Source organism: Lepidochelys kempii, chromosome 26, assembly GCF_965140265.1.
Source record: "Lepidochelys kempii isolate rLepKem1 chromosome 26, rLepKem1.hap2, whole genome shotgun sequence".
Taxonomy (NCBI): Eukaryota; Metazoa; Chordata; order Testudines; family Cheloniidae; genus Lepidochelys; species Lepidochelys kempii.
This window is the reverse complement of record NC_133281.1, coordinates 12,818,818-12,837,863: the sequence shown is the minus strand read 5'-3', so window position 1 is coordinate 12,837,863 and position 19,046 is coordinate 12,818,818. Positions and strand designations below refer to the sequence as shown.

The 19,046-nt window shown below is 46.1% G+C and overlaps 1 protein-coding gene across 14 annotated transcripts in view; it reads right to left on the bottom strand.

Annotated features, from left to right (window-relative positions):
• The window catches only part of SLC4A5 (solute carrier family 4 member 5), a 126,862-nt gene that overhangs the window by 32,754 nt on the left and 75,062 nt on the right, over positions 1 to 19,046 (bottom strand). For all 14 annotated transcript variants that reach the window (XM_073325092.1, XM_073325096.1, XM_073325094.1 and 11 more), the window contains exons 13-17: positions 17,261 to 17,413; positions 16,010 to 16,184; positions 15,078 to 15,211; positions 13,592 to 13,863; positions 1,187 to 1,248 (exon numbers count right to left, since the gene is read on the bottom strand). In XM_073325092.1, coding sequence (XP_073181193.1) covers positions 1,187 to 1,248; positions 13,592 to 13,863; positions 15,078 to 15,211; positions 16,010 to 16,184; positions 17,261 to 17,413 — 796 coding nt within the window. The remainder of the gene's footprint in view (positions 1 to 1,186; positions 1,249 to 13,591; positions 13,864 to 15,077; positions 15,212 to 16,009; positions 16,185 to 17,260; positions 17,414 to 19,046) is intronic.

Below are 19,046 nucleotides of genomic sequence, written 5' to 3'. Positions count from 1 at the left end.
TAATGAGGCATTCAGTGCTTGTCTGGTGCCGAGATATGAAAATATTTTCAAAAAGTGCCGAGTGATTTTTGGATTCCCCAATTTGAGACCACTAAAAAGGGCCTGATATTTGGAAAGTGCTCAGCTCCTGCCTGTGAATGTCAGACTTCTTTAAGGTGTCTCAAGTTGGGCACCCACAAGCTGGGGCACCCAGGATTACTCACAACTTCTGAAAGTCATGACCATTGTTTGTATCTTGGCTAGTGTAAAATACACACCAATATAAAAGTAACTATCTGTTCCATGGTCTTGGATTCTCTACTTATTCTAACTTGTGAGTGTAGACAAGCCCTAAACTGGTGCAACTTTTCTAAGGGCTTGTCTACACTTGAAAGTTAACTAGGACTAAGGAAGGGTGTGAATTTAAAGTCTAATAGCTACTCCTGAATAACCCGTGCGTAGACAAACCCTTGCTCTGGTGCATGTCCCAGGTGGTTGGGAGCTCCTTAAGCCGCAGCACACAGTTTCACTGGTTTAACTGAAAGTGTGATTTTAAATTGAGGTAAACCGCTGTGGAGGGTCTTTTTTCAGCTTAAACCAGGCTCTTCAATTTCAATTAAGTCAGCTAGGAACAGCTTTAAATTCAACTGAAATAAACTGCTCTTAAATGGAAATAAGCGTGTCCACACAGAGGTTTGCGCTGGCTTAAATAAGCCAGTGGAACTAGGCGCATAGAGAGGCCTTACATTCAGTGGTGAGGTACATGCATTATAAGTGCTTGACTGATTATGCCTGCACGGCACACATAGGGGAGATTAAACTAACCCAGCGTGCACTGCTATGGATTCTTTGCCTGCAGTCTGTTCTTTGGTGGTTTATAATATTCTGGTTGGGCACGTGAAGGGGATGTTGCCAGGCCATTGCAACTAGAAGGAACAGACACACAGTTCCCATTCCGCTCCTTCCCCAAAGCCGAACGTTGATTCCATGCCGTGATTTAATTCATTTGGTTGGCAAGTCATATAACTAAAAAGTTGATTTCTAAAGAGATCGCTGTAGGCTTTGATAGCATCCCTGGAAGAAGACTGAGTGACTGATTTAACCGGTGGATCCCCATGTGTCCCACTTCCTTTCTTTCTGGGCTAAGAAAGGATCCAGAGGGCTTGGCTACCCCCTACTTGAATATACATAAAACAAAACTACTTACCACAGAAATGTTAGTGTTGTTTGGTGCCAGCGGAGCTGAAGCATTGAACAATGTTGTATTCACTGCAGAAAAGGGGTTTGTTATTAAGGTTTTATATATATGAAAACAAATAGTCAAGTTCAACCCAGCATGGAAATCCTGTTTAAGCCTAGCGGACCCTGCTGGCTCGAACCAGTAACCGCCCTTCCATTCCCAGGAGAGAGCAAAAAACTCTGCGTTCAGTTCCCAGCAAGGGTTACCTAGCGGCGCACACAGCTATGGGCCATTTAGACAGTTCTGTCTACACGGAAGGGAAAGAATGTAATGAAATCCAGGATAAGCACATTATTACAGACCTGTTGGGAAGGGAGGGGGATGGAATCCAGGAGTGAAACCCAGCACGAAGGGCAGAACACAGATTTTGGGAGCTAGAGTGTAAACCCTGGTTCTAACTCCAGCAGCGACTTCTCCCTGATTAATACGGTGTGTGGCCTTCCATTTAGACCAGAAAATAACCCCCGAGGGCTGCATTAGCAACTTGCCAGGAGCCTGAGAGATGCACTTAATTGTAAGAACATTGATTGTACCTTCCTTCAAGAAGAAAAGGAGGACTTGTGGCACCTTAGAGACTAACCAATTTATTTGAGCATGAGCTTTCGTGAGCTACAGCTCACTTCATCAGATGCATATCGTGGAAACTGCAGCAGACTTTATATATACACAGAGAATATGAAACAATACCTATTCCCACCCCACTGTCCTGCTGGTAATAGCTTATCTAAAGTGATCATTAGGTGGGCCATTTCCAGCACAAATCCAGGTTCTCTCACCCTCCACCCCCCCACACACAAATTCACTCTCCTGCTGGTGATAGCCCATCCAAAGTGACAACTCTTTACACAATGTGCATGACAATCAAGTTGGGCTATTTCCTGCACAAATCCAGGTTTTCTCACATCCCCCCCACCCCCATACACACACAAACTCACTCTCCTGCTGGTAATAGCTCATCCAAACTGACCACTCTTCAAGTTTAAATCCAAGTTAAACCAACATTCCACACAAAGATGGACTACAAGCCGTCAAGAACACTATCCCCAATAATGTCACGGCTAACCTGGTGGCTGAACTCTGTGACTTTGTCCTTACCCATAACTACTTCACATTTGGGGACAATGTATACCTTCAGATCAGCGGCACTGCTATGGGTACCCGCATGGCCCCACAGTATGCCAACGTTTTTATGGCTGATTTAGAACAACGCTTCCTCAGCTCTCATCCCCTAAAGCCCCTACTCTACTTGCGCTATATTGATGACATCTTCATCATCTGGACCCATGGAAAAGAAGCCCTTGAGGAATTCCACCATGATTTCAACAATTTCCATCCCACCACCAACCTCAGCCTGGTCCAGTCCACACAAGAGATCCACTTCCTGGACACTACAGTGCTAATAAACAATGGTCACATAAACACCACCCTATACCGGAAACCTACTGACCGCTATTCCTACCTGCATGCCTCCAGCTTTCACCCTGACCACACCACACGATCCATCGTCTACAGCCAAGCTCTGCGATACAACCGCATTTGCTCCAACCCCTCAGACAGAGACAAACACCTACAAGATCTCTGTCAAGCTTTCTTACAACTACAATACCCACCTGCAGAAGTAAAGAAACAGATTGATAGAGCCAGAAGAGTTCCCAGAAGTTACCTACTACAGAACAGGCCTAACAAAGAAAATAACAGAACGCCACTAGCCGTCACCTTCAGCCCCCAACTAAAACCCCTCCAACGCATTATTAAGGATCTACAACCTATCCTGAAGGATGACCCAACACTCTCACAAATCTTGGGAGACAGGCCAGTCCTTGCCTATAGACAGCCCCCCAACCTGAAGCAAATACTCACCAACAACCACATACCACACAACAGAACCACTAACCCAGGAACTTATCCTTGCAACAAAGCCCGTTGCCAATTGTGCCCACATATCTATTCAGGGGACACCATCACAGGGCCTAATAACATCAGCCACACTATCAGAGGCTCGTTCACCTGCACATCCACCAATGTGATATATGCCATCATGTGCCAGCAATGCCCCTCTGCCATGTACATTGGTCAAACTGGACAGCCTCTACGTAAAAGAATAAATGGACACAAATCAGATGTCAAGAATTATAACATTCATAAACCAGTCGGAGAACACTTCAATCTCTCTGGTCACGCAATCACAGACATGAAGGTCGCTATCTTAAAACAAAAAAACTTCAAATCCAGACTCCAGCGAGAAACTGCTGAATTGGAATTCATTTGCAAATTGGATACTATTAATTTAGGCTTAAATAGAGACTGGGAGTGGCTAAGTCATTATGCAAGGTAGCCTGTTTCCTCTTGTTTTTTCCTACCCCCCCCCCCCCCCAGATGTTCTGGTTTAACTTGGATTTAAACTTGAAGAGTGGTCAGTTTGGATGAGCTATTACCAGCAGGAGCGTGAGTTTGTGTGTGTATGGGGGTGGGGGGGATGTGAGAAAACCTGGATTTGTGCAGGAAATAGCCCAACTTGATTGTCATGCACATTGTGTAAAGAGTTGTCACTTTGGATGGGCTATCACCAGCAGGAGAGTGAATCTGTGTGGGGGGGTGGAGGGTGAGAAAACCTGGATTTGTGCTGGAAATGGCCCACCTAATGATCACTTTAGATAAGCTATTACCAGCAGGACAGTGGGGTGGGAGGAGGTTTTGTTTCATATTCTCTGTGTATATATAAAGTCTGCTGCAGTTTCCACGATATGCATCTGATGAAGTGAGCTGTAGCTCACGAAAGCTTATGCTCAAATAAATTGGTTAGTCTCTAAGGTGCCACAAGTCCTCCTTTTCTTTTTGCGAATACAGACTAACACGGCTGTTACTCTGAAACCTACCTTCCTTCAGTTATCCGAGGAGGGGCAGCCCATGGAGACTACAGGTCCCATGGTGCAACACTTCATCTTAGGTCACATGACCTCCAACTCAGCTCCCAGGCATCTTGGGATTTGTGGTGTCAATGGGCTTCCCCTCCACTTTAAATGACCACATTTGATCCATGGACCACATTCGGCTGCTACCTAGGCCACGGTCAGAAGCACTGCCTCTCAGCCTAAAGAAAAGAGTGGCCATATAAATACACAGAACCCATTTTGGTTTTTTGGATAGCTTCCAGGGATATATACCAATGGGAGCCCTCCCCCGAATCAAATCAAGCCATGCCCCCTGCCACCCTCTTCCAGCTCGCTGAATGTCCCCTCAGTTGTTCATTGTGTTCTCTGCCATTATAACATATACTGTTGTGCTTACCACCAATTCAGAGAACGCATGACGCAGATGTGGTTCCTTCTTCAAAGCCTTCGCTTTTCTGTATGTGGTATGGGGCAGGGGATCATAGTTTGAAAGGTAAGATGTCCATCTGAAAGAATTGCCATTCCTGGGGGAGGGGGCACTGGAGAGAACCCAATGTCTCTTTCTCCTGGAGCAGGTCTTACCCTCATTCTTAGAGGGTCACTTCTTCTGTAAGAACGTTGTGGCGTTTGGAGAGATCCACTGGGGCCCACCTTTTTAGAAACAAGCTGGGGAAAAAGAAACCCTTCTCTCTCCAGAAGCTGCTTTTGCTCAACAGGTCACCTCTCATCTAGGGTGAATCTCTTCCGTTGCCATCCTGGATTCTCGCTGCAAGAAAGAGGCTTCCCCTCTCTAACCCCATCCAGCCCTTTTCAAGGAGAAAATGGATGGCGAGAGAATGCACTCTCTCACACTTGGAAACCCAAATGGAGAAAAACCAAACCACAGCACTAAGGATGGTACTTAAAGCACTTCTCTGGAGCCTTTTGCTGGAGGATTTTAAAGGGCTTAACTAAGTGGCAACATTCTTGGTATGTTGGTATTATTCCACCCATTGTACAGATAGGGAAACTGAAGCACAGAGAGATTAAGTGACTTTCCAAAGTGACTTTTCCATTCTGCTTAAAGAATACCCTGCAGAAGGATGAATTTACTGGAAAAAAAAAAACCCTATGCATAATTTACATGGGTTTTGAACCTAATTTTCCCACTGCTGCAGATGAACTTGTTAAAGTCATGAGGTTTCTTTTGGCAGGCATGGATTCATCATGGGAGCTGTAGTCTCCATGGGCCGCCCAATCCAGTTAACAATTCTTCATCTATGTTAAAGGTTGCTATAAAGAGGGCAGTGATCAGTTGTTCTCCATGACCACTGCAGGCAGAATGAAGAGTAATGGGCTTAATCTGTCGCAAGGGAGATTTAGATTAGGTATTAGGAAAAACTGTTTAACTATAAGGAGAGTTAGCTACTGGAATAGGCTTCCAAGGGAGGTCATGGAATCCCCATCAGTGGAGGTCTTTAAGAACTGGTTAGACAAACACCTGTCAGGGATGGTCGAAAGTTGACTTGGTCCTGCCTCAGCTCAAGGGACCGCACAGATGACCTCTTGAGGTCCCTTCCAGCCCAACATTTCTATAATTCTGAAGGTGGCAAACACATAACATCTAACGTCCTGCCTCAAGATACTGTCATTCCTTTCCCCGATGAACTACACAGGATAATTAATGAAGGAGAAGTGATTGCTGGGTTAGAATCAGAGCCCCTGGTGCTACCAAAACAATACTCCACCACCAGAGAAAAAGGAAGGGAAAACTGAACTAATGTGACTTTTGGTTCGATTAACTCCAGACTTTACAATGTTAAAGGTTTCTTTCGATAACCTTTAGCTTTTCCAGAACCAGACATATTTGCAATTTCTACTGCTTTAAATTGTTCATTGCCCATCTTAAAGAATACTGTAGCATTGGCTGTATTTTTCTGAGAAGGCCCATAAAAGTGCTTTACACAAATGGATATATTGGACTCGAGATAAAAGTAGGAAACATTAAAAAAATAAAAATAAAACAAAAGGGTAAGAGTATCAAATATTAAATAATTTTAATATTTATAAAGCGATACTCACTTGAGATTGAAAGCAGCCAAATAGATGTGTGCAGCAGAGACAAATATGGTACAAATCAGTTACAATAGTCAAAAATCAAAACTAACAAAAATAAATAAAAGGACCAAAAGGAGATTAACACACTCTCAATATCTGGAAGAGTGAAATGTCCAAATCGGAGACCACTTTATTAGATGCCCAGAGCAACCCGGGTGAAAGATCAAGTCTAAGCGTTGCTGCTGTTGGGAGGAGATTGAGGGTTTACAGCGTAGAAAAACTTCTAGAGGAGAATGGGGTTTCCATGTGGACTTCGGGGTTTGCGTGTAACAAAGGAGATACGTGTGGTTTTGATTTGCTCAGCTCAGATTTAAGTCACTTAAAATACATTTTATTTTTAAATTAACTCAGTGATGGTAAAAAGATGCCAGCTTGACAGCTCTGGAGACTGAAATCCTTTGTCCACAGAACAGATACTGCATGGATGAAAAGAAGGTTAGCTGTCCACACAGACTTGGCCAACATGCCTCAAACTCTGTCCTGAGGGACTGCTTCTAGGTGTGAGAGTAATTCAGTCTCCGTGGGCTAGATCATGTTGTTTAGACACAGTCCAAAGGCAGAAAGTGCCCTGTGACTCCCACGCGCTTCTGTATAGTTCACCTGTCACTACACCCCGATATGGGTTTGGGTTCAAAGGAAGCTATTACTACAGGAGACCATCCTGCTAAAAAGATGATGATGATGAAGCCAAAAAGAAACATTCTTTTGTGCTAATGTCCTCAGAAATCAGACGAGTTGATTTAGTTCCCTCTAGTTCAAACCTGGATCCCAGATGGTGTTCACAGGAAACACATGTGAAATGTGTGGGTTTCAGAGCAGTTTGCGGGAACCCACTAACCCCCCATTACAACTGGTTGTAATAGACGGGCCATCTCAGAAGTCAAATGAGCCATGGAGACTATGCTAGCAAATCATCCCTAGAGATGAAGGACCTGATTCTGTTCTCACACTGATTTTAAACCAATGTAACTCCATGCTTGGAGTTTTTCCCAGTCAGAACTGAGTGAAGTCTCCGGCATTGCACGGGGCAAGCCTGCACGGCCACAACTGTCCTTTGGCTCACTAGTGGATTTCAGCTTCCACGGCTCTTGCCTCTGTCTACTGATGCCTTCCATTTGGGTATTGCTCAGCAATGTACGGAAAAGAAAGTGTTAGCAAATTTGTGCAGAAAGTTGCGTGTATATGCAACATTTAATCAAACTGGAAAAGTTCACCATTGTTTTGGGAATATTTTTGTGTTAACTTTGCACACGATAGTCCATTTCTTTTTTGAAACAGTCCTTTTCTCCCTCTGCATTGCACCAGACAGAGACAGGGCCCTCTCTTCAGATTTCCCTTTTTTATATTTAATGCTTCACAAGGTCACCCAGACTGTGCCCAGGGAGGGGAAGCACTTTTTCAGGCTAGCAGACCTGTGGCCACTGAGTGGGAAGTGTTGTTTCAGAAAAGACGACTCAAAGGGTCAAATTCTGCTTTCTGGAAGGGCCTGATCCTGCACCACCGCAGGCTTCTACAGCATCAGGTCCTTACATCAGTTGAAATGAGAATCACTCCACTGAAGTCTCTGGAGTGACTCCAGATATGCAGTGACTTCACCAAGAACAGAATTTGATCCTCTGGCAGCAAGAAATTGCAGCCTCTCTAGTCAGAGTTTTAAAATGTGGGATGATTTAAGAAAAGTGATTAAAAATAGACCTGGAAAAGAAAAAAGTTAGAATTTCTAAGCCAGTTTAAGAGGCTTGATTTTCCTGCCAAACAAATAGGCAACATTTTTGCAAAGACAGACGATTTTTCAATTTCAGGAATAACTCAATTTTCACTGCAAAAAAGAGCTAAATAAACGAACCGTTTATGCAGACTGAAATTTAAGAGGCACTTTCAAGATTAAATTAATATAGTAAAAAAAATCTTGTGATATGTGATTAAAACTGGAATATAAAAAATGAATTTACTTTTCATTATTCACGAATTTTATCTGCATGGATTCAACTCAGTTTAGACTCAGTGAAACTAGACTGCTCAGTTTCAGTATATTTATGTTAAGTTTCACTTTCTGTCTTATTTGCACTAGGATGATGATTTATGTTTGAGTTTCTAAAACTGTAGGATGATGAAGGAGTACTTGTGGCACCTTAGAGACTAACCAATTTATTTGAGCGTTAGCTTTCTTTCAAAATGAGGGGGAAGGGGTCAATGCAAATTCCTCCTGTTTTCCTTGAAATGTAAGTGTCCTGAAAATCTTTCTAGTCATATTAGTTGTGGTTTTTTCAAACAAAATCCAAACTTTTGCTTTAAAATATTTGACAGTTTCTCCAAACAGGAAGGGAATTCACTGAGATATGCATGAAAGAGCTGGTTGGAAAATGAAGGGGTTTTCCCTGCAGAAAATTCTGACTTTTCGTGAAAAAACCCTGATTTCCCCCCAGTTTTTGGCAACTGAAAACGAATAAAATTTTGGCCAAAAAATTTGAAAAAAGTGTGTTTGTTAAGACTTTAGTTTTCCAACGAGAAACTGAAATTTTTCAAGAAACATAAGCACTTTTTGGTAAAATGTTCATTTTTGGTCAAAAAAATCCAGTTTTCCATTAGACAAAAATTCAGATGGAAAATTTTCCAGCCAGCCCAGATGGATGATTCTGAAGGGAAGAAACTGGAAATGGTATGTGACCTAGTGGTTGCACTAACTGTAGTAGCTAGCAGGACTTGGAATTGGCAGTAAAAACACATATATTTCTCAGAGAACTATAGCTCAGCAATAGGAGCCAGTAGCCCAAACCAGGTAGTATGTTATTCCTAAATCAACAAAAGGACAGAGACTTGTAAGGGGGCTGGTTGCCTTCTCTAGCTTCCTCTGTCTCTCCGTCTGCATTCCATATGGTTGTGTCATGTACTCAGTGTTCTGGTGGAGAATTACTGGCAGACACCAGCAGGCAACATTTGACATGCATCTTTCAGGATGGCACTGTACATATCCCTGCGGTGACCTCGCCAATTGCATGTTAACAGGAACATGTTTCCAATCAGATTAAACCGTAAATTCCAAGTCAGAGAAGATATTTTGTTTGTTTTTCAAAACGAAAAGAGCTGCTGTTTTCTGTCCCCATTTAGAGAAAGTGAAGGTATGTGTCAGCAAGGTAGCAAACGGAAATTGCCCGCAGGCCAAGTTCCCACGCTGCTGCAAACAGGACATGCACACCCCAGACCTGGTCCAAACTTACCTCCTCCACTTCCTGGAGTCTGTCTTTACTGTTATCTTAGAACAACCAAACATAAATCTCTTAAGCTTTCTCTAGGGTGGTTCCTATAGTTTTTACCCTAGAGGGCCACACACTGTCTCAGGCCCTAGTTCTTTTTGCCCCTCTAACACTGTAAGTGGGAACCAACAGGATCCCATCTGCCCGTATGAGTTGTCAGAAACAGTTCTGCATCTTAATGCACCTGCCGATCCCTGCATTCCTGTGCGCGTTCCCGGAACCTGCCATTGGATTACCGCTCTACTCGGCCTTTAATATATATTGTGGAAATTTCCCTTGCCCTCTCGCACTAGCTGCCTTGACTACCTGATGTATCATGTACACCATGGAGAAACATAGCTCCAGTGATCCCCGTGCACCAAGTATATTACCCTTGAAGTGCCAATGCTCCATTAGGTAAACTGAGTAATGTGCCCATGCACACACAGCACTTCTGTGGCAGAGCTAAGAATAGGACCCAAAAGTCCTAGCTCCGAGTTCCCTGCTCTAATAAATTTGTTAGTCTCTAAGGTGCCACAAGTCCTCCTTTTCTTTCTGCTCTAACCACTACACCAAGCTCAAATACTGCCTGGCAAGGAGACAATCCAGCGGGTTTCTGCAGAACTGGACTGAATGCAATTGTGTACTGGACCAGGAATTTTTAAATTTCCTCTGAAGCATCTAGTAAAGGATGCTAGAGATAGGATATTAGAGACCTGGGTTGATGGACAATTGTTCTGTTTGGTATATGGGCATTCTTATGTTCCTACAAAAAAGAGGAAGAATGCTTATGCTGACAGCAGGTCTTTCTGAAAGGTTACTTGCTACTGATGCAGGAAAAAACTTCAACAAACCAATATTTAAACACGAGCAAAGCCAGCTAAATGCTTCAGTGGCAGCATTTACTGCTCAGCAGATTTAATATTCGGATCAGACCCGTTTACCAGCTTTGGCCAAGACATTTTAGAACACACTGTAGGAAACAAGCCTGCACTGGCTGAGGATACGGAAATCAAAGTCCGTAGTTTCTATGATTTTACAAGAGTAAAGATGGCAAAGGACCAAACAAACCAAACTGTGCACAAATGCTCAGTGATGCACTTCACTGCGGACAGATTTCGAGATGGGATATTACTTTTTTCTACAGTCAGCACAAAGGTGCAAACTGAAGTTTCAGCAAGACGCTTTGGCAGGATGACCATAGGGCCTTAACCACAAAGCAAAACAGCCACTGCAATGCAGAGCAGGGTGCTGTCAACATGAGAAAACACAATAATGACACCACTGAAGAATTCCAAGAGTCCATGAACTTTTTCTTGTCTTCGCTGCGGGCTTGTCTCCACTACCACTTAAGTCGATGTAAGTTATGTCGCTCAGGCGTGTGAAAAAGCCTCTGAGCGACGTAAGTCGACTTACACCGGTGTCCATGCCGCACTATGTCGGCGAGAGACGCTCTCCTGCAGACATGGCTTGCCCCTCTCATGGAGGTGGAGTAATGTTGTTGACAGGAGACAGCTCTCCTGTTGAGCACATCTGGCAAAGATGCACCGTGGCCAGCGGCGCAGCTGGGCCGACGTAATGCGGTAATATAGGCTAGCCCTGAATGAACCGATGGGAAAAAAAACGTAGAGATGCTTCCAGACCAAAACAACTCGGGAAGAACTTGCAGCAGTCAGTAGCATGTTTCTGCCTGCTTAGCTTGAAAGGAAACAAATATAGTCCCTAAGACTCTCCAGATATGGGGAATGTGAGTGGAGAGTCCTATATTGATTTAAGCCTGTATCAAGCATTCTAGCTGAATTCAGCAGAACACTTAAAGATGTGCTTAACTTTAAACATCTGCATAGTTTCATTGACGACTTCAGTCAGGCTACTTGTGTGCTTAACTTTAAGTGCATCTTAAGACTTTCACTGGATCAGGCCCAAGTGCTCAGCCCTTACAGGGTCAAGCCCTTAGTTTGGAGCTGAATGGCTGCAAGATTGTTATAATTATTGTCAATTAACATGTCAACACACTGACACTCTTCATAAGAAGAAAAAGAAAACACACATAAGGCTGGTGGCACAGTCCACAGTTTCACAAGTGAAATCGTGACATCACAGTACAGCCTGATCACTCTCGTTACAGTGTGAATGGTAACACCCATTTGTTTCATGCTCTCTGTGTATATAAAATCTCCCCATTGTACTTTCCACTGCGTGCATCCGATGAAGTGAGCTATAGCTCATGAAAGCTGATGCTCAAATAAATGGGTTAGTCTCTAAGGTGCCACGAGTCCTCCTTTTCTTTTTGCGGATACAGACTAACAAGGCTGCTACTCTGAAACCTCACAACCCAGTGTCCTCATGTCAGGATGATATGTCAACAAGTGACCTAAAAAGCTTGCTAAAAAATAGTGATGCGGACAGCACCAACGTGTATGTACCCAGAAGCTTCGCAGATCTAGCTAGAGTACAGCTAGTCCAGAGGTACACCTACAGGAGCTGCAAATCACACCCCAGGCTGCCGTGTAGACATGCCCGCTGTGTCACAATGAGACGATGCAATATGATCTGCCTAGGTATCCGTAAGGGTGCTCATCACCACGGTATCTGAGCTGGAGGTGACATTACACACAGTGTTGTGGTTGGTTAGTAGCACAAATGCCCATCGTTGATGGCCACGAGTCAAGAAAAGAAACCAAAAAAAGCGACGCATGTTACTTCCCGCACATCAGATAAGCGGCTAACGTGTAATGAAGTGCAATCAGACAGATGTCTATGGAGGTTATTTTGCAGGCCAGTGCTTATTTCTACATTTCTGTTTCCAGAGCGTGGGTGATGTTGTCGTACCTTTCTACCTTCTCCTTCCATAGTGATTTTAAAATCTCCAAGAGCATTTTTCTCCCCTTAAATAAATCAGCAATTCTGAGGGAAAACATTTCCTGATACCATGACAATAAAGGACTCTGTTCCCTTCTGAGTGCTACAAGTACTTTTACACTACTCAGTGTGAATCTGAATTCTGGATAATTTGGAAATTTACTTCCAAGAGCAAATATGAACATTGAGTATGAAATAAAAATAAAAAGCTGTTTGGTTGGTTTTGGTGTGATATAAATGAGCCTAAATTACAGCCTTCTTCAATACAGCCATTGGCAGAGAACGGGTACATCTTGGCTCTGGAAAAAGTTTGTTTTCCTCTCACCCAGTGTCGTTTTCCTTGAATTGCCCTATCCCTTTGTATCTTTGTGGTGGTAGAAATCAGCGCAGTACCGTACGTAGCTGTTAAAAATCAGAACAAAACACCCCACCCCCAACTCCTACACAGATGCATTTCTAGAAAAGGACCAAGGGGTGAACCAGTCAAAAGCGTTGTGGAAACCTAGTGAATATCCCACGGAAGTCCTGTCACTGAACACACTTACAACTGGAGATGATAAAACCATTCAAGAATATACTCTTGGGAACAATCCAGCATTGTCTGGAAGTTGGATCTAAACAAGTCTTCACCATCTCTGATTCCTATGGTTTCACATCTGGCCATCTACAGAGGAGGTATTTTGCTGCACTATCTCAGTGACCGGGGATGGGCTGGCCTGCCAAGAAGATGATGTTTTTGTTCCATTTTGGGAGCACTGCTATAGGGAACCAGAGGTACTGTGCCCACAGGTACACTGCCACAGCCATCATAACCTCTCTATCGTGGGGGTGTGAAACTTGTATCCAGGAATGTTCTTTGAAAGTGCAGCTGGCCAAGATTTAATAATCATATTGTCAGGAGATCTCAAAGCACTTTACATAGCTGGTCAGTATCATCCCCCCCCACACACACACTTTACAGATGGGGAAACTGAGGCACAGAGACTTGCCCAAGGTCACCCAGCAGGCCAGTGACAGAACTGGGAAGAGAATCTAGGTCTCCCAAGTTCCAGCCCAGTGTTCCAACAACTAGGCAGCACTGCTTCCATTTAAAACAAGCTGCTGGAGTAAATCACCAAATGAAGCTCATGCAGCAAAGGCTACCCGCCCCTCCACAATTTGCAAGGACCAATCAGGAAGCTGTGCAACACTCTTTCTCAAGAACTGGACCTCAGCATGACCGCTGCGTGGTTCAAACAATCGGCAATTTCACAGTGAAATTTTCAACAGGGAATAGGACTTGTACTCACCTGGGTCAGGAGCAATGCACTCGCATTTGTACATGGTCACGTAGTCTGGTTTGAAGTCTGCATTGATAGGGTAATACTTAAAGGCTCCGATCATCTTCTTGATAGCATCATAGATGAATATAAAGCTGATGAGGGTGGAGAACCCCTCCTCAGTGAAGCGCGTGATGTACTTTATAATGAAGCTGGCGTCTGTAGCCACCAGGATAAGGCACTGCAGGGCAGAATGTAAGCCGATCCACAGGCGGAACTCCATGTAGTCTATGCTGTTGCCTCTGGAATTGTGCACAACAGAAGTTCAGAACAAAACAACAGCTCTGCTCAGGAAAGAGAGATACGGCATCTGAGGGCTCATGGAAAGTGTCACCATATCTGATCTCCAGTGAAAGGAAGAGCTTCCCCCCATAGGGGTCCTTTCACCCCAATAATAATGGCCACCCTCCTGGAAAAAGAAATCAGAGTCTGTAGCTCACGAAAGCTCATGCTCAAATAAATTGGTTAGTCTCTAAGGTGCCACAAGTACTCCTTTTCTTTTTGAAAAGACAGACTAACACGGCTGTTACTCTGAAACAAATCCGAGTCTGTGTACTTATATGGCCTCCATTTCCATCCTTATCTATTCTTGCAACACCCCTGTGAAATAGGGCAGTGCTGGTATCCCCAACTCAGAGGGGGAACTGAAGCACAGAGACTATGTGACTTGCCCAAGGTCATATGAATAGTCTGTGGCAGAGCTGGGAATTGAACGTAGGCCTCCAAAGTCCCAGTCTAGTGCCCTAACCACTGCCCCATCCTTCCTCTCTAACTCTGAGGTACAGGGATGGGGATGGACTCAAAGGTGCAACAGAAGAACCCCAGTAGGGGACACCAAGCAGAGAACCCCAGACAGGGTCTCTGCTCCAAGAAGAAGAGATCAAGAGAGTCATCCACAGGACAGGTGTGGCACGAGTTTCCTCACTCCACCCTGCCAACGTTCCCCTAACCAGCACAGCACCTGCCACTGACAAGGGTGAGAGGTAGCTCAGTCTCCATGGCCCATCCAGTCTTCGGCCACTGGGCTGAGATGGCCAATGACTGGGCCGATTGCTGATGCCCTGCCCCAGTAAGCAAACCCACTGGGGGAGCTCCCCCAGCATCCGCCGAAGAGAGAACTGTGGAAAAGTTAGGGAGAAGATGGGGGAAGCTCCCTCTGCTCAAAGCAGAGGAGCAGCAGCTGTGTTCCCTTCCCCACTCGCTCTGCTAGTGGTCTCCTGAGCACCTGCTTCAAAACTGTACTCACTGGGAGACTCGCAGAGCTGTAGAGTAGGCTCTCTCGGCCTCTTCTCTCTGGTAGACCCACCTGGAGTGCTGCCCACAGCCATAATGACATGGCTAGAGGGACGGTATGTAGGCCTCAACCATGACTCTGAACCTGTCCTGCTCTTGTGCCCCGCTCCCCACTTTGGCATTACTGCTGTGAGGGCCGCGATTCTCAGTGAGCTCCACCTACTTGCTGAAGTCGAAGAGTAGCTTTTCGAAGATGAGGATGGGCCCTGTGCTGCTCAGGATAATGAGCGGCTGCCCGGCAAAGAAGCAGAACAGGGAGCCAGCCATCGCCGTGCCGAGGAAGCTCTCCATGACCCCCTTTGGGAAGAGAAACAACGTGGGGAGAAGGTCAGACACATGCACTGGGTTGCAGCAGAGGAGTCGTGCCGAGGGGAGGTCTAATCACAGAGCGTGGCTGCAGAACACACTCACGGCAGTTCTCCTGCACTTTCTTCCCGGCTTGTGTCTCACTGGAATCAGGCAGCGCAAGAATCCCCGCTCCGTCCCTCAAGACCCGTGTCAGCGGTTTGGGGAGGATACTAAGCTGAATGGGCGTTGGTGAATTACCACGCTGAGCACAGGTGCCGTGCGACAAACAGGCAGGAAAAATGCTAGCAGAAGCAGCGATTTCATTACAGACTCGTCGCACTGTGAGGTACCTGTGGGGCTCAGACGTGGCAGTTTGAGGGATTGCAGACTCCAAGATGCCCCCTCAGGCTGAGTGACGGTTACGTCCAAGTCTTAGCTAGGAATGGCTTTTCATACCAAGGACCGCAGTCCTGCCCTGTGCCATGGAGGTGCACCGGGGTGGAAATCTCACAGCAACAGGGCGGGGATATTTAGCTACCACATTAGGGAGGAGAACTGGCTGCAGCTCCACAGGAACCTGGCCTCCTGCATACGGGTTATAGCCAGCTGCTGTGAATCCTGCTATCTGCCCCATGTGTTATCAAGGGGCAGGAGCTGCAATGTCTCACCATGCAGCACAGCTAAGGCACGTGCCAACAAAAGCCACCCTGCAAACATTGGGGCATCTGCGGCCAAACTTTCTGGCTGGGGTCCAGCTCTAATAATCCTTTGGAGAAGGAGAACTCCCTGGGCAGCTCTTTGGTTTACCTGGTAGTTGTCTGTAGCATCACCAAGCAGCCCCCCAAATGTTATGGCATTTGTGATGCAGCCCAGGTAAATGAAGAGGATGGCGGAGATAGACTGGATATGAAAGCCTTCGTAGAAATCACTGGGGAACCAGGGCAGTTTCCTCTTGATATCCAAATACAGGCCGCCGCAAAACCTGGGGGAGACACGCAGCAGGGTCCCAGGTGTGGCAATCCCATGAGCTCTCAGTGGAACTAGGCAATTTAGGGTTATTATTTGCGTTGCCGTAGTGCCTGGGCTCGGGACCCCACTGCACCAGGTATCGTATAAATGCATAACAAGGACGCGGCCCCGTCCCGAAGAGTTCACGAGGGTGTGCGATAGCAGGGGATGACTGCTGTTTATGCAGCCCTACTTGAGGCTAGCTTTAAATCAAGCTTTAGTGGACTAGCCTCACAAGTAAATACCCACAGTTCCAGGCGGGCTTGGAGTACTGGGCACTGGAGCAGGTTTTGCTGCAGGTCTCTTGTTCCAGTTGCTGTGCCAGCTAGATTAAAGCTCGCTCAGCTTTGGCTACACAAGCTGCAGACACACCCTGTGATTGCAATACAGACATACTTTAAGCATGAGAGAAGAGGTGAGTGCAACAAATGGATGAGGAGGGCACAAGCAACCAACGAGCCCCGTGTCAACCGTACGCATCAGGGATTGCGTTCTGAGGCACGGATGTTTCTGTGGCGTGCGCCGACCCCAAGGCGGAATCTAGTCTGACACTTGCTCTGACTTTTCCTGGCAGCATTTAGCCACGAGACTAGGTCAAGCAAATTTTGCTTCTTGGCGTTCAGCTGCAAGCATAAGCAATTGTGCACGCATGCGAGATGTTGGGTGGGCAACTCCCCATTTTGCACACTCAAAGGCACTTTTGCACCAACACCCATCAGTTCTGGCCTTCACCTTTGTAAGGATCTGTGTAAATCAAAGCATGACTGAGGCCTCACGGACATTTGGGGGGAAGGGCAGGTTGGGAGGGGAGGACTAGAACCATTATCACCACTGGGGGTGTTGGGGAGTGTGCTGGGAGGGGGGCAGAGGTGCTTGTATCTGGGGTGGGGTGGGGAATGTCATTTATCCTTGAAGGGGAAGGGAAGATGCGAGGCCAGAGGAGGTTGTAGGAGAGGGCATATTGCCCCGAAGCACAGGACCCAGGCTGGCACCATCCGGCGCTCTCGTCGGTGCACTGCGCAAGGTTTCAGGGGCCGAGGCTTTGCTTACCTGCCTGTCCAGACAAGCTCTTCTCCAGCTTCATGCACTGCTGGCATTTCTCCATCCTCGCTGCCGCCCCCTCCACCACCGCCGCCCCCTCCTGCCGCTCCTCCTGCGGTGCCGTTCATCTGCCCTGCTTCGTTCAGCGAGAACACGGATTTCCTGAGAGAGACACTGGGGGCCATGACGGGAACAACAGCATCTCCCCTCTCCTCAGAAAGGGCTCAAGGCACTTCGCAACCAGCAGGAGTTTAGCCTCCCTGCACCCCGAGGGGTTGGTCATTCCTGATTCCCCTTTGTAGATGGGGATAATTGAGGCACATGGAAGTGAAGCAACTTCTCCAAGGTCACACGGAGAATCAGGACTTCCAGGAGTCTTGACTCCCAAGAGCCCGGCTGTACACGCAGGGCCTCCCTTTAGCACAGTTGTGTCTGGGGCAGCATTTTGATTTTTGGTTGGATTTGCCTTTAGGATAATCTAGGGCTTCCAATAATAAGTAAACACACCTAGCTCTCCTAGAGCATGTTTTATCTCATCTCAAAGCACTGCACAGTATCATCTCCATGTTACAGATGGGGAAACTGAGGCACAGCAACTTGGCCAAGGTCACCCAACACACCAGTGGCAGAGCCAGAAATAGACCCCAGATCCCCCCACTCCAATGCTCTGGACACTAGGCCACACTGGAGGGCTCTGCCCGTTTGTTGCAGAGTGAAGTACAGAACAACCTGAATCTGTGATTGCGGGTGAGGCAGACAGATTCTTGCACAACCTGGTCTAGTCTACACAAAAGCCAAGGGTTGTGTAGGAGCCTTGAGTTTTATACCAGCTACCACATGCCTGTTATTTCCTTTAATGGTATAGATCATTAGCCTATTGTTATTTTTCCATTTACATGGAACCTTCACAAGCCTCACAGTCATCTTAGAAGATTATAGAGGATACTTATAGAAATTGCTTCCATTGACCCACAAGCAGCCATTGTAACACTGCCAGCCACACTGCAACAACTGCCAGAGGTGAGGAATGGTGCAACACAAGAGGTGAGGAATGGTGCATAGTGAAGAATCACAAAACCCACATTTGGATTTCCTTGAGAAAACCATTTAAAAAATAATATGAAACATCAAAAAATGCTTTCCATGAGGGACAGAGGTGTAACCCAGCCCCCAGCATTCTCTTCACTAACACCCGACACACTGCTCTTGTGCAAAACCTGGCCACAGGGGGTCACCCAGGAGGTGCAGTTAGAAAATTAGTTCCACTCTCCACCCACCTTCTCTGTTCCTGGAGTTTTTCCTACCAATAGGAAAGAAAAACTCACACATGCTCCAGTTTAGGTCATGTGCACACACTGCGAGATAATCGACCTTTAGTTACTGGATTAATGCATCATGAAAAACGGAGCATACTGCACCCGGGAGTGGGATATATTTCGGTAAGATGTCACTTGGATCTAGCATTTCTCTTGCCCCAAAAAGCAACTCTCCACAGCCTGAGATTGTCCTGTAAGTCTTGAGAAAGTTGGTGTTTTTCTCCTTAAAGTGCCAGCTGCTGGAGGCAGGGGATGAGCTAGCTTTTACTTAAAAAAGTAAGTTTCCAGAGAAACCGGTTGCAGAGAGAAACTTGAAAATGTGACCTCTAAGGGTGCGTCTACACAGTGAGCAGCGCTCCGGAGCAGCGAGTCTCAGAGCCCGGCTCTACAGATTCATGGGGCTCCTGCTAAGGTGCTAAAAAGAGCTACGCCCCCTCTGTAGGCTTCGGAGCCTGATCTCTAGCCCGAGACCAAATCTC